This window comes from Pleurodeles waltl, chromosome 1_2 (assembly GCF_031143425.1).
Source record: "Pleurodeles waltl isolate 20211129_DDA chromosome 1_2, aPleWal1.hap1.20221129, whole genome shotgun sequence".
NCBI classification, from domain to species: domain Eukaryota; kingdom Metazoa; phylum Chordata; class Amphibia; order Caudata; family Salamandridae; genus Pleurodeles; species Pleurodeles waltl.
Window position 1 is genome coordinate 780,028,362 of NC_090437.1, and position 12,613 is coordinate 780,040,974.

General features: G+C 43.7%; 1 protein-coding gene across 2 annotated transcripts in view; it reads right to left on the reverse strand.

The window, feature by feature from the left end:
- TMEM192 (transmembrane protein 192) overlaps positions 1-12,613 on the reverse strand; it is a 357,863-nt gene that overhangs the window by 279,210 nt on the left and 66,040 nt on the right. For both annotated transcript variants that reach the window (XM_069243904.1, XM_069243895.1), the window contains exon 3: positions 428-686. In XM_069243904.1, coding sequence (XP_069100005.1) covers positions 428-686 — 259 coding nt within the window. The remainder of the gene's footprint in view (positions 1-427; positions 687-12,613) is intronic.

Below are 12,613 nucleotides of genomic sequence, written 5' to 3' on the forward strand. Positions count from 1 at the left end.
GTTGGTGCGCCTAAGTTCGCTAGAGTCTACAATTTACTCATTGGGTTCAGTGGGACCAAATCCCAAAGGAACGATAATTATAATTTTGGTCTTTATTTTCACCCAACGTGTATGCATCTTTACCGATTTTGAACATGTTTCATAATAGAATCTGCTCTCTAGTAATAAATTAGCAACCTGCAAATCAGCTATAGAGAAATAATTAAATTGGGAAGGATTCTTATCCAACGTAACCTCCACTAACATCATTCCTGGTAGAATTTGTCAAGAAACCACTCTAGTCCTTGCAAGCAGCATAGGGAGCAATATATAAATAACCACATACATAACCACACAAAACAAACCAGGACAGGATCATCAATGCAGGAGTCTATAAGCTGGGTCACTGAACACCCAGAGCACACTGTGTGTAAATGAGTCTGCTCACCTGTGGAGTGTACCAGCAGAGGGAGTCTTTTCACGTGCCTTGTGGCGCGATATAGGGAAAGGTAGCCACGGCTTTTCACTTTGATGTGGTGGTACTGAATGTATCGTTCAAGAATAAACAGCAGGAGCCACATGATGACTTTGGCAGTGAGGATAACGGTCTGCAGGTCCAATGGCTGGATATATGGCTTGCATTTTACCTCCTCAGCAGGAAGCGAACACAGGATACCCGCTACAAATGCTAACGCTACAAAGGCAACCTTTACAATGGAGGGGGAAAAAATTTTAAAAAATAAAACAAACTCTGGAATCTGGCATTTTTATCTATAATCATTTTTCAATTTACACCAAACTTTTAATTTAGTTAAAATATTTGCATATATCTCTCCCCCCCCACAAACTCACAACAGTGCACACTCTGCATATAAATCTTATCTGAAGTCAAAATTACTTCTTAAAACTGACCCAACTTTGAAGCAAAGCTGTGATCTACCAGAGTGGTTCCCATCGGTTTAAATCTAAATTTACAAAGCTTTTGCTTCTTAGATACTTTGCTGCTTGACTTATGAGTAATTACAACAGGTGCCCAGTTACACAAACTTAAAATCCGAATGTTTCTTAGTGGTTTTAAACAAAGAATAGCTACCCACGCCACCCATTGGTAGAGCTTAGTGCGAGAAGCTGTGATTTAGGGAGCTTAAAAGAAGGTTGGGCAAAGTCAATACTCTGAAACAGTCACAAATAAACATAAATATTAATTAGAGGCTGCTCACGCAGTGCAAAATGTCTGTCTTCGCCAGGAGGAGTTTGATAGGCGAGCACTAATGAGCCATCACCTCAGGAATCAGAGCTTATAAAACAGTAACACTATCTTGTCTGAGTTCTGTGCAAAAAAGCCTGTTGCCTGCTGCTAGAGAGAGTCCATCCAGATAATTTTACACTGCGCCCATACCACCGTCATGCCGAGATTTGACTGCAACAACACTAGCAAGTTGGGGCCCTCGTGTGAGGCAAGGATCTCACACAATGGAAAAACAACCAGGCTCGCAGAGAGCAACTTATTTTGTAGCCTCTAAATCCCGTCTTCAGAGTACAAGCCTTATTTATCTACAGAAGATCGTATCTGTATGTTCTTTGAACAGTCTCGTGGTGGCGGCAAGACCGCCGCAGTAGTGGCGGTCCGACCGCCACATTACGACCATGGCGGAGCTGCCACGTTCCAACTGCCGACACAGCCAGGTTGCCGCCAGTCGACAGCCTGGCAGTCTTGGCGGTTGTAATCTGCCAGGGTGGCGCCGCATGCAGCACTTCCCTGCGGATTACGACTCCCCACTCCACTGCGGTTGGACCACCATGAAAAGGCTAGTGGAATGGGGGTGTCGGGGGCCCATGCACTGCCCAGGCACTGGGCATTAGCAATGCAGGGGCCCCCATGGACAGCCACGCTGCGCCGCCACATTGCCACCAACTTGATTTATGAGCCGGCGTCAATGTTAAGGCCCTGTTCACCGCAAGACCGGCGGTGAACTCTTAATAGGGCCAGCGGTGTTCTAGCCGCACTGGCGGTCAGGTGGCAGTATGAGTTTGGCGGGAGGTCTCCACCGCCCGCAAAACTCGTAATGAGGGCCTATTTGCTTGTTGCTGGTGTAGACGACCCATGAGCGGCTAGTCTCTTATTTAAACCATCAGGCCACGCCCGGCCATCGGGGTGTGTGCTGACAACAATGTATAGGAGTGTCCAGGTGGCTCCTTTGAACCTTTCAAAGTCTGGGTTCAACTGGGGGTCAAAGTATCTGTTCAAAGCAGCAACAGCTGCGTCAAAGTAATTCTCCAGCTCCAGTGTTTCACAAATCTTTGAATAATTTGTACATGATGGAATGCTTGACTGCGCCACCAGTTTCACACGTGGCGCGAAAATAATGTTGTAGTCTCCCAATCCATTTGTGACAACATAGTGCTGCTGTTGGTGGATCAGCGTGGAGACTGAAAGGCATCAATGTGGCAACCAAACTGGGTGCATTATTTGGCTGTTGCGCTAGGGTTTCAGCTCTTTGCTGCAGCTCTGACATGTTGCTGATTAGCTGGCTTGCACATGCTTATGCTAGAGGTGCCTCAGAGTCTGTATTTTGAAACTTGGCACTCTAGCACTGTTAACAGTCGCTTTCTTACTGCCTTTTACACCAGTGTCTTTTAAAAAAATATATATATTGGGGCCTCTGGTCTTATTGCCACATTGGTCTTGATGCCTGCACACTTGGCACTCTTTACAATGTCTGTTGGTTTCCTTCCGGTTTTATTATTTTTTTTGCTTCTTTTTTCTTCTGCTGGGTGCAGCTGGGCAAACCGTGCTTATTGCTGCCCCTTCGTAGCTTAATTGTCTCTCCTGTTACACTGGGCTGCCCACATTCGCCCCGCAGCTGCCTTTCTGCACGTGTAGTGACCACATGCTCTGCACTCACTGTGTAGCCTCCTTGCTCTGCCAAAGTATCTGCTGTTTGTCTTGCGTATCCGTGCGTATCTGCTTCCTCCACATCTCTGCCTGCCAGCTCCGAAAGAGACACTAACTGTGGTGCCATCTGCCGAATGGATCCATGCGGCGGTCTATTAATGCCGCTCCCTGCCTCCACAGCTTCATTCCACAACCTTTCTTCACCGCTTTAGTCACGGGGAGCCAGCAGAATAAAAGGTGGCGACATGCCACAGTGGTTATCCTAAGTACGTTAGGGTCCCTCCGTCTCGTCGTCAATGTAGTAGACGACACACGCTTAGGCCTGCAATAGACCAAGGCCCTGCAAGCGAGATTGCAGGGCACAATAAAACACACAGGATACTCTATGCTTGGTGCTAAAGTAGACTACCCACGAACAGCTAGCCTCCTTATTTAACCCCATCGGCCCATGTCCCGTCCTCAGGTGTGTGCTAACAACAATATATAGTAGTTGCCGAGTGTCTCACTATAATCCCCATTCTTGGGTTTGGGGACTTTCAGTTTCACAGTGTTCTAAATGATTGACTTGAATCCTTTCTCTTTTGAATTTGCTTACATTCAGGGAACTACTTTATTTTCTCGTAAGCAGGCCATAGGAGTGCATTTATTGTCTTGCTCTCTCCTCATGTGCTACTTTACCCTTCACTTTGATTCTGCCCCCTCGCTCTCTGTGTTGCTTCGCCTACTCCTCCTGCCAGTTCATCCACTGCTTCACCGCCCATCCCAAACCAGTTACTTTAAAAAAAAATTTTTTTAAATATGTTACCCACCCCCTGTTCCACTGTTGCTTCCTGCCACTCACCACTTGTCATCCCTTTCACTGCTCCTCTCTCTTAATTTTACTTTTTAATCTTTTGTGCGCCCGCCGCACTATTGGTTGACACCTATATAAAAAAAAAAGTGTTTTAACCATTTCAACATAGCCACCCTTGAGTGCACACAAAGGTGCAGAGGGCACCAAGGGTGAAGCTTTTATTTGAACAAACCCATTCAAAGATGGCCACCGTGAAATCATGCTCAACCACCACAATCATCTTTCATTGGGTTTGTGTACATATTACAAATTAAGTCAAAATCAGCCACTTTGGATGCGCTTACATCCAACACGTCGGTCTTTAAATAGGTTTCTTCAAATATTCCAAATGCATTGAAAGATGGCCCCTATCAATGCACTTATATCCATGTGGTCATCTTCGAATGCATTTGCAATGTCTTTACAAAGCCATTCAAAGATGGCCACAGTGCACACAATCACTCACAGACTTTCTTACACAAAAAATAAGATAGTCGGCCAATAGGTATCATTACCCAGGCCTTCTGGCTTTGCCGATGACTGCTGAATTTGTGAATCTGCTTAAGGTTTTCTAGACTTCAGTACCAATTGCTTTCTCAATGCCTAGTTGTAGGAAGGGAAGGCCAGCTGAGACTTTGGAGGGAGGCAATGAAGGAAACTGGTGCTAGAGAACAGCAAGGCAAAATAGAAGTATTGTTGTAAAGGCCACAAATTATTTTATTACATTCAAGGAATCCGTGTAAAAAAGTTCCTTATATTACGCCAGAGTGTCTTCTCCAAATGCTATACACAATGATGTTAATCTTGAGCATGAGCCCCTTCGTGTTCTCCTCATCGTGTCATAAAGGGCACAGTCAAAGTAATGCATGCTTCAACGTGGTTTAATAAATAGAAATTCCCTCCACAGATGTTGATGTTGTGAGCCCCACAAAGAGTCTCTGGTTATTTGTGAATGACCACAGCCACCAAGAAATTATCATCTCCTTATTAATGGCACCAAATTATTCTTGTTAGTATTGCCTCCACTTGAAAATTCTTAATAGCTTTAAATAAATGAAGGCATGCTAATTAAATAATTAGGACAGATTGAAACCAAAGAGGCTATTCAGATTAGTTGTGAGAACCGAAAAACAACAAAGATGTTTTCAGAATTCACATGCCGTTTGTAAATTGGCAAGATGCAACAAAATCTTGGGTGCTCCTCCCCATCCCATCAGCCTGTTGTGAATGCATACCAACACATGGTTAAAATTACAGAAACGTTGCTTGGTGTGAGTTCTAAAAGCCTTGATCTCGTGGGTCGAGGCCATATTATCCAGTTAGACCCAATCTCGACAAACAATAGGATGATTTGAGACAACTATATGTGCTTCCTCCTTGGGAAGCATAGCAGCTGCTTGCCACTAAAGCCCATAAGGCAGGACTACCAAGGACAAAGGGAGCAATAAAGAAAGTAGTAAATAAAGTAATCCTCAAGTTATACATAACTAAGAACCCAGGTAATTGGGATTAAAGGTAACAACCTGTTAGAGCATGTATTATTTATATATGTTAAATTGATGTTGAAAGTGACACTCTGCAACGCAATTCATTTCTGGTCACTTTTCTTAGGGTACATACTCCTTTTCCAAATACTAATTGAAGGATGCAGACCTACACATATTCAAGAGTATATGCTCAATCATATTTGAACACTAGATACTCTAACTACAAATTTGCGAACTGAACTTATGGTTTGGGCTGATTGCTTTGCTTTCAAATTTTCATTTTTTTCTACATAAAATCCAAAACTAAAAAAAAAAAATATTTAGAACAGCAGATGAAGATGGTCTACATTATACAACCCTAACCATCATATGGAACTGGATAAAATACCAAGGCATCGGTCATATACCACAAACAGTAAAGCACATGTGAAGGATAACGTTAAGTGTTAACGTGTCTGTTTTAGGGCAGTCTGAAGAAATCAATTTGTGGCAGTAGGGAATACAAGCATGGTTATCTCTCAATCATGGCTTTCTCTAAAAGAGTTATATGCTTTGAATGATAAGCAGCTGGTAGATGGCATTTACGTCAGGAATTCACTTTCTTTCCTTTACCGTTTACTGTAATGTTTGGGACCTAGTGTAGTCAAAGGTGAGGATCAAACCTTTAGTTAAGCATGCTTTTGAAGCTGGCCTACATACCTTTGCCTCAGGCCAAGCATTAGAATCCAATCAGTAATGATGCCACACAGTACAAATAGAGCTCTGCTAAGCTGTTTTTTTTAAATAAACAATTTTATTGCTTTTTCTATATCCAAAAACATCACATATCGGTACATGGATACAAAAGGCATTGGCAATAATTGATACAGATTTGGGCCCGCGTAGCATAACTGAACAGGCAGAACCATCAACATGGTCATATACACAGAGCATTACAACCCCTGATCCATACAGAGGTGTGCCCACCATTTACCCAAAATCCCTATATGTTTAGAAGGGCAGCCTCTGGCTTCAAATACTGGTGTCTCCTGCTTTGCACACCAGTCCACTCCACATCGCCACTGTGGCAGCGTGGGGGCACCACGGTTCTTCCAACAGGTTGCAATGTCACACTTGGCCATCATGGTAGCTGTTCCCAGGAACATCCGGTCTGCCCTTGATCTCCCAACACCCTCGAAAACTCCCAGAAGCAACAACAATGGAGAAAAATCTACCTCCCAACCCAAAAACTCCAACAGCTCGCCTACCATACCAGTCCAGTAATGCGTGATCACAGAACAGCATCAGACCATATGATAAAAGTCAGCAGGAGCATGCGAGCATGAGGAGTATGTGGGACTAGGGAGGTCTAATAAGCTGTTTTACAGAACTAACCTACAGACAAATGATCAGTATGCGTTGCCTTTGCTAAGTGTTACTACAAGGCACAATTGTGTTTTTTAGCATGAAACAATCCAACCAAAGCTCTTTTAAAGTCTGTTTTATGCAAATAAAGTTGGTCCACTACCTCAGAGATCTTCTTTTATTTTGTGCAAAATCTTAAACAAATTGCATCTCCACAAGGTTGCATTATACTAACCTTACTTGTGACCAACATGGGCTCAAGGCTTTAGGTTACACTGTATTTATTTTACCCTTTCTGTTTACTGGTGTATATATTAAATTTTGTTCTTTTTTTCAATTTAATGCCTCTGATTGGACAGAGATTTACAAGGTCAAATTAGCTATACTTCTTGAGCTCCCACTCTGCCCCAACCATTAAGCTTTGTTCAATAACAGCACACTTCTAAACTCAACAAACTTGAAAATAGAATAAGCACAGGGAGGGATTCCTGGAAGTTCAAGACCCAAAGCTATGAAATAGCCTGAATCCAAACATTGTCAGAAACGGACTCTTCAAACTAACCTACTGCACCAAAAAGTGTTGACTAGTGATGAACCTAGGAGAAGAATCCACCTCACAAATAACATACTAATACCCCATTCAATAGAAAGATGTAGCCATTCACACTAAGGCCTTCAGCACTGTGAAGTAATCAAAAAGAGCCAAGTAGTGCAGGAAAACTCCCCCAAAAAATATTTGAGAATATCCAATATAGTTTATCCATCCTTAAACTTCACATCAGTCTCAGTAAGTAAGCTCTAATTATTTGATCACAGCTAGCACTGTAGAATCGCCTCACCACTAAGGTCCGACAACTGAGAAAAGTGGGTCAGTAGCATGCACATGCACTTGTACCTCTGATACTGCTAGATGCTTTCCACAGCCAATTGGATCTAAAGAAAAAACTGATAAGTCACCATCAATCATCCCATGGCTTCAGGTCCCAACTTAGGGCCAGATGTAGGAAAAAATCAAATTGCGACTTGCAATTTGCGAGTCTGTGCGACTCGCAAATTGCAAGTAGCAATTTGACATGCAGAAAGGTGTCTCAGACACCTTCTGCAACTCGCAATGGGGTCGCAAAGACCCACCTCATAAATATTTATGAGGTGGGTCGCAGTTTGCGACCCCATTGCGAGTATAGGCACTCGCTAACATGGAGGCCTGCTGACGTCAGCAGGCCTCCATGTTAGCGACCTGCCTTTTAAATAAAGGTTTTTTTTTTTTTTTGAAGTGCAGCCCGTTTTCCTCACAGGAAAACGAGCTGCATTTCAAAAACATCCGAAACCTTTTGTTTCGGTTTTTTCAGGGCAGGGAGTGGTCCCTTGGACCACTCCCTGCCCTGAAAAAATAATTTGGGGTCCATTCACAAAGGGGAAGGGGTCCCATGGGGACCCCTTCCCGTTTGCGAGTGGGTTACCATCCACTTCAAGTGGATGGTAACTGCGACTCCATTTGCGACCGCGTACGCGGTCGCAAATGGAGTTGCATACCACTCCGACTCGCAAATAGGAAGGGAACACCCCTTCCTATTTGCGAGTCGCAAATGCATATTGCGAGTCGGTAACGACTCGCAATATGCATTTGTGCATTGCAAACCCACGTTTGCGAGTCGCAAACGGCGATTTTCGCCGTTTGCGACTCGCAAAAGGGTTGCTACATCTGGCCCTAACTTCCTTGTCTTTTTCTTCGAGCAGCGGAAAAATAACGGGGAACTTAAGTTCCATGAAATTAAAGCAAGCTTAACACATGGAGGTGCTACAGTGAAAATGTGAATGGAAATTGAGGTAGTAAGTGCTCTGTGCCATCAAGTTATCTCCAGAAAGAGCAGATAAGGTGTCCGGGACTATTCAGAAAGGTGGGCAACCAGCACAATGGGAGCTGTTGGTACCATAGCAACATTTTGCAGGACAGCAAACATATCAAGAGACACCAGCACCATCTGATGTGAAATGCATCATTTCCTGTGAAGACTATGATGCAATCTGTGCCATAAATGCTGAGAAGGCTGGGTGGCTCTGCTTTACCACGAGAGTCCTTTGCACTGGTTTCCTTTTTTCTTATTTATTATTCTGTAAGGAATAGGGCACAACTGCATTTCAGAAATCAAGGCCTCAAACCAGTCCTAGAAGTGAATCATTTATTGTTTAGCAATTTTATAATTCAGAATATAAGATAAAGATGCGCAGAGCGAAGCCCTTCTAAGAGTAAACAAATGCATATTATTTAGAATAGAGATGCCCACCTTACCAAAGTCACAGTGTATGGGAATTACATAGTTATTAAAAACAATTACTGAAATTTCTAAATGAATCAGTCCTGAACAGATGTCAGTGATTTTGTGGTAACGCACCCTCTATTTGGCATGGTTACCCCCACTTTTTGCCTGTTGTCTGTATGTTTTGACTGTGTTCACCTGGATCCTTCCAACCAGGACCCCAGTGATTATACTCTCTCCCTTTAAACCTGGTTGCTTGGACCACAAAAACCCCACATTTTGCATACTGATGCCCCCTTATAAGTCTCTAGTATATGGTACCCAGGGCATAGGGGCACCAGGGCCCCCTCCATGGGCTGCAGCATGTATTATGCCACTCATGGGAAGCCCATTCAAAGTGTGTCTGCATGCCTGCCATTGGAGCCTGCATGAAAGGGTGCATGCACCCCTTTCACTACAGGTCACTGCACGTCACTCCTATGGTATGCCCTCCTAGCCCAGAGGGCAGGGTGCAAGTACCTGTGTGTGAGGTCAACCCTGCATAATCAGGGGTGCCCTCTCGAACTCCAGTTCCATTTTCCAGGACTTTGAGTGCGGGAATGCCATTTTAGGTGTGTACTGGATAAAGGTCACTACCTATGTCCCGCTAAATTATGGTAACTCCGAATCTAGGCATGTTAGGTATCAAACATCTCTGAATCATACCCCAATACTGTTTCCAGTATTGATCAAAAGAGAGGGTAAGTAGTGAGTGATAAGCGCGTCCCACTCCAACTCTGTGATATTTATAATTCACAATATCATACGGTGCAAATGATTGGGGTCAAACCCTCTACATCCCCCAAAAAGACAACATCATGTTGTCAACAATGAAAATAGATATATTTGCACACGTAACAGTAACACAAAAACCATTCAAGTTTCAATGATGTATTCAGATCATATTGCACATCTAATATATACAGAAACAAAAATCAAATTGTTTTGCAGTCCAATCTCCAATCAAATCTTCTTCCAATATAGGTTCCACACAAATCAGTCCAAAATATTTGTATTATCTCCACAGTCCAAAAATAGGGTCTACAAGTCCAAATTGAGTTTCCTATATGATTAATTTCGGAGTTATCAATTTAGTCCAGCAACTTCCTCCTTTATCCCTTAGTCAAATTGTGTTGTCTTATGTAATTTGTTCCAAAGTTACCATTCAGTCCAGCAACTTCCTCCTTTGTCCCTTTGTCAACACGTGTTTCATCCGGGGAGTACCCCTGGATTTCGTCAGGACCTCCTATAATAACATTGTGCACATAATGTTATACATTTACAAATCCAACTACCATGTGTGAAAAACTGTGACTAGTTATCCAAAGTGTGCATGCATATCCTTTACATCACAAGACAGACAGAAGTGTACATCTCATGCACAGGTCACCCTATTTTGTAGTGTGTTCATAGAGGATGCTCCCCAAACTTAGCCAAGTTTCTCAAGCTATATTTAAAGTAATCATACCTTCAGAGTAACCTTGATTGTTATTGTACACTTCTGTCTGTCTTGTGATGTAAAGGATATGCATGCACACTTTGGATAACTAGTCACAGTTTTTCACACATGGTAGTTGGATTTGTAAATGTGGAGTAGTAATGCTAAACCTGTTACAATCAAGTAATAGATATATACATATATTTCCACTGCCAAGCATGTAATTTTGCCACAATGCAACTAATCGAATAGTTTATGGAATATACAATATATGTAATGTATAACATTATGTGCACAATGTTATTATAGGAGGTCCTGACGAAATCCAGGGGTACTCCCCGGATGAAACACGTGTTGACAAAGGGACAAAGGAGGAAGTTGCTGGACTGAATGGTAACTTTGGAACAAATTACATAAGACAACACAATTTGACTAAGGGATAAAGGAGGAAGTTGCTGGACTAAATTGATAACTCCGAAATTAATCATATAGGAAACTCAATTTGGACTTGTAGATACTATTTTTGGACTGTGGAGATAATACAAATATTTTGGACTGATTTGTGTGGAACCTATATTGGAAGAAGATTTGATTGGAGATTGGACTGCAAAACAATTTGATTTTTGTTTCTGTATATATTAGATGTGCAATATGATCTGAATACATCATTGAAACTTGAATGGTTTTTGTGTTACTGTTACGTGTGCAAATATATCTATTTTCACTGTTTCCAGTATTGGTTGTATGATTCCATGCACTCTGGGGCCTCCTTAGAGGACCACCAGCATTGCCCCTACTAGCTTTCTTGGGTTTTCCAGGCAACCCCCAATGCTGCCACCCATCAGACAGGTATCTGTCCTCCTGCTGCTTGATCAGCTCAAGCCCAGGAAGGCAGAACAAAGGAAATAGGTGTTACATGGCTTGGGAGGGGTAGCCTCCCCAAGCCACTGGTATGCTTTGAAGAGCACATTTGGTGCTCTCCTTTTATAAATCAGTCTGCACTTGTTCAGAAACCTCCAGTCCCTGCTCTGGCATGAAACTGGACAATGGCAAGGGGAGTGACCACTCCCCTGTCCCTCAACACCCTAGGGGTGGTGCCCAGAACTCCTCCAGAGGGTCCCTTGATTCTGCCATCCTGAATCCAAGGTGGGCAGAGGCCTCTGGGAGCATCTGAGTGGCTGTGTCAGGCAGGTGACTTCAGAGCCCCCTCCTGATAGGTGGTTACCTGGCTAGGTGAACAACTCCCCTTCCAGGGCTATTTAGGGTCTCCCTCTTGGATGGGTCCTTAGATACGATGGGAAAGACTCCAGCAGGACTCCTCTGCATTGTTTACTTCGACTTCTGGCCTCTGGAACCACAACTGGACTTCACAGAAACCTATAATCTGCAGCTACAACAATGACTCTGCTCTGCAACATTGTTTCTCTGGCTCCTTCCAGCAACTGCAACATTTCCCCAGCTGTGCATCTTCTGAGGGCGGCAAGTCTTCAGTCTGACCAAGAAGCAAGAAGGAATCTCCCCTGGAGTGAAGGAGTCACTTCCCTGCATCCGCAGGCACCAACTGCAACGACGACTGGCTACGTGAATCTCCTCTCATCCTGAGTTGTGGGGATCCTGCATCACCGGTGGTAGTCTTGAATGGTCCCCTTGACCCTCTCTGCCAGCTGTTCAACTTTGGAGAAGTTAAGCCCTTGCCTTCCCACGCAAGACAGTACCAAGGCTTGTTGGCACCTCTTCCAAGGGAATCTTCAGGTTCCATGTAGACCAGCCTCCAGTACTCTTCCCTGCGACGCACAGCTTCTCCTGTGACGTAGGAACTCTCCTCAGGTGTGCTGCGTGGGCCTCTCTGTGACTCCTGGGCTCCTTGTCTGTGGGTCTTCTTCGGGGGCTGCCTCTTCTTCTTTGGAGTCTCCGAACTGCTGAGGGTTGCCTGGGACCCCCCCCCAATGGGTTCAGTCTCCCTGGATCTTGCTGGTCCCCAGCAGCTCTGCTTTTCCACTAACTATGGCATTTTCCTTTGCCAAGGCTTGTGATCTTCTCCCTCCTGGAACTTCTGCAAAACTGAACTTGGGACGTTGGGATGAATGCGAATGGAAGCAATAGTATCTGTTAATTTTTGTAGTGCCGTTTCATGTGCCAGTTGGTTGTTAGCTATTATTGTATCTTGACTTTTCAGGGCATTTTGGAGCTTTTCTCGATCGTTGCAAGCCTCTCTCTGTTGCTCCACCCATACGAATTGCAGATGTTGTTGTCCTTCTGCCAATTGTTGAATGATATCCTCTAAGGTGGGTTTGTCTTCCATTATGATTGTATGTTTTATCCCCGAAATCCCACTTCTGG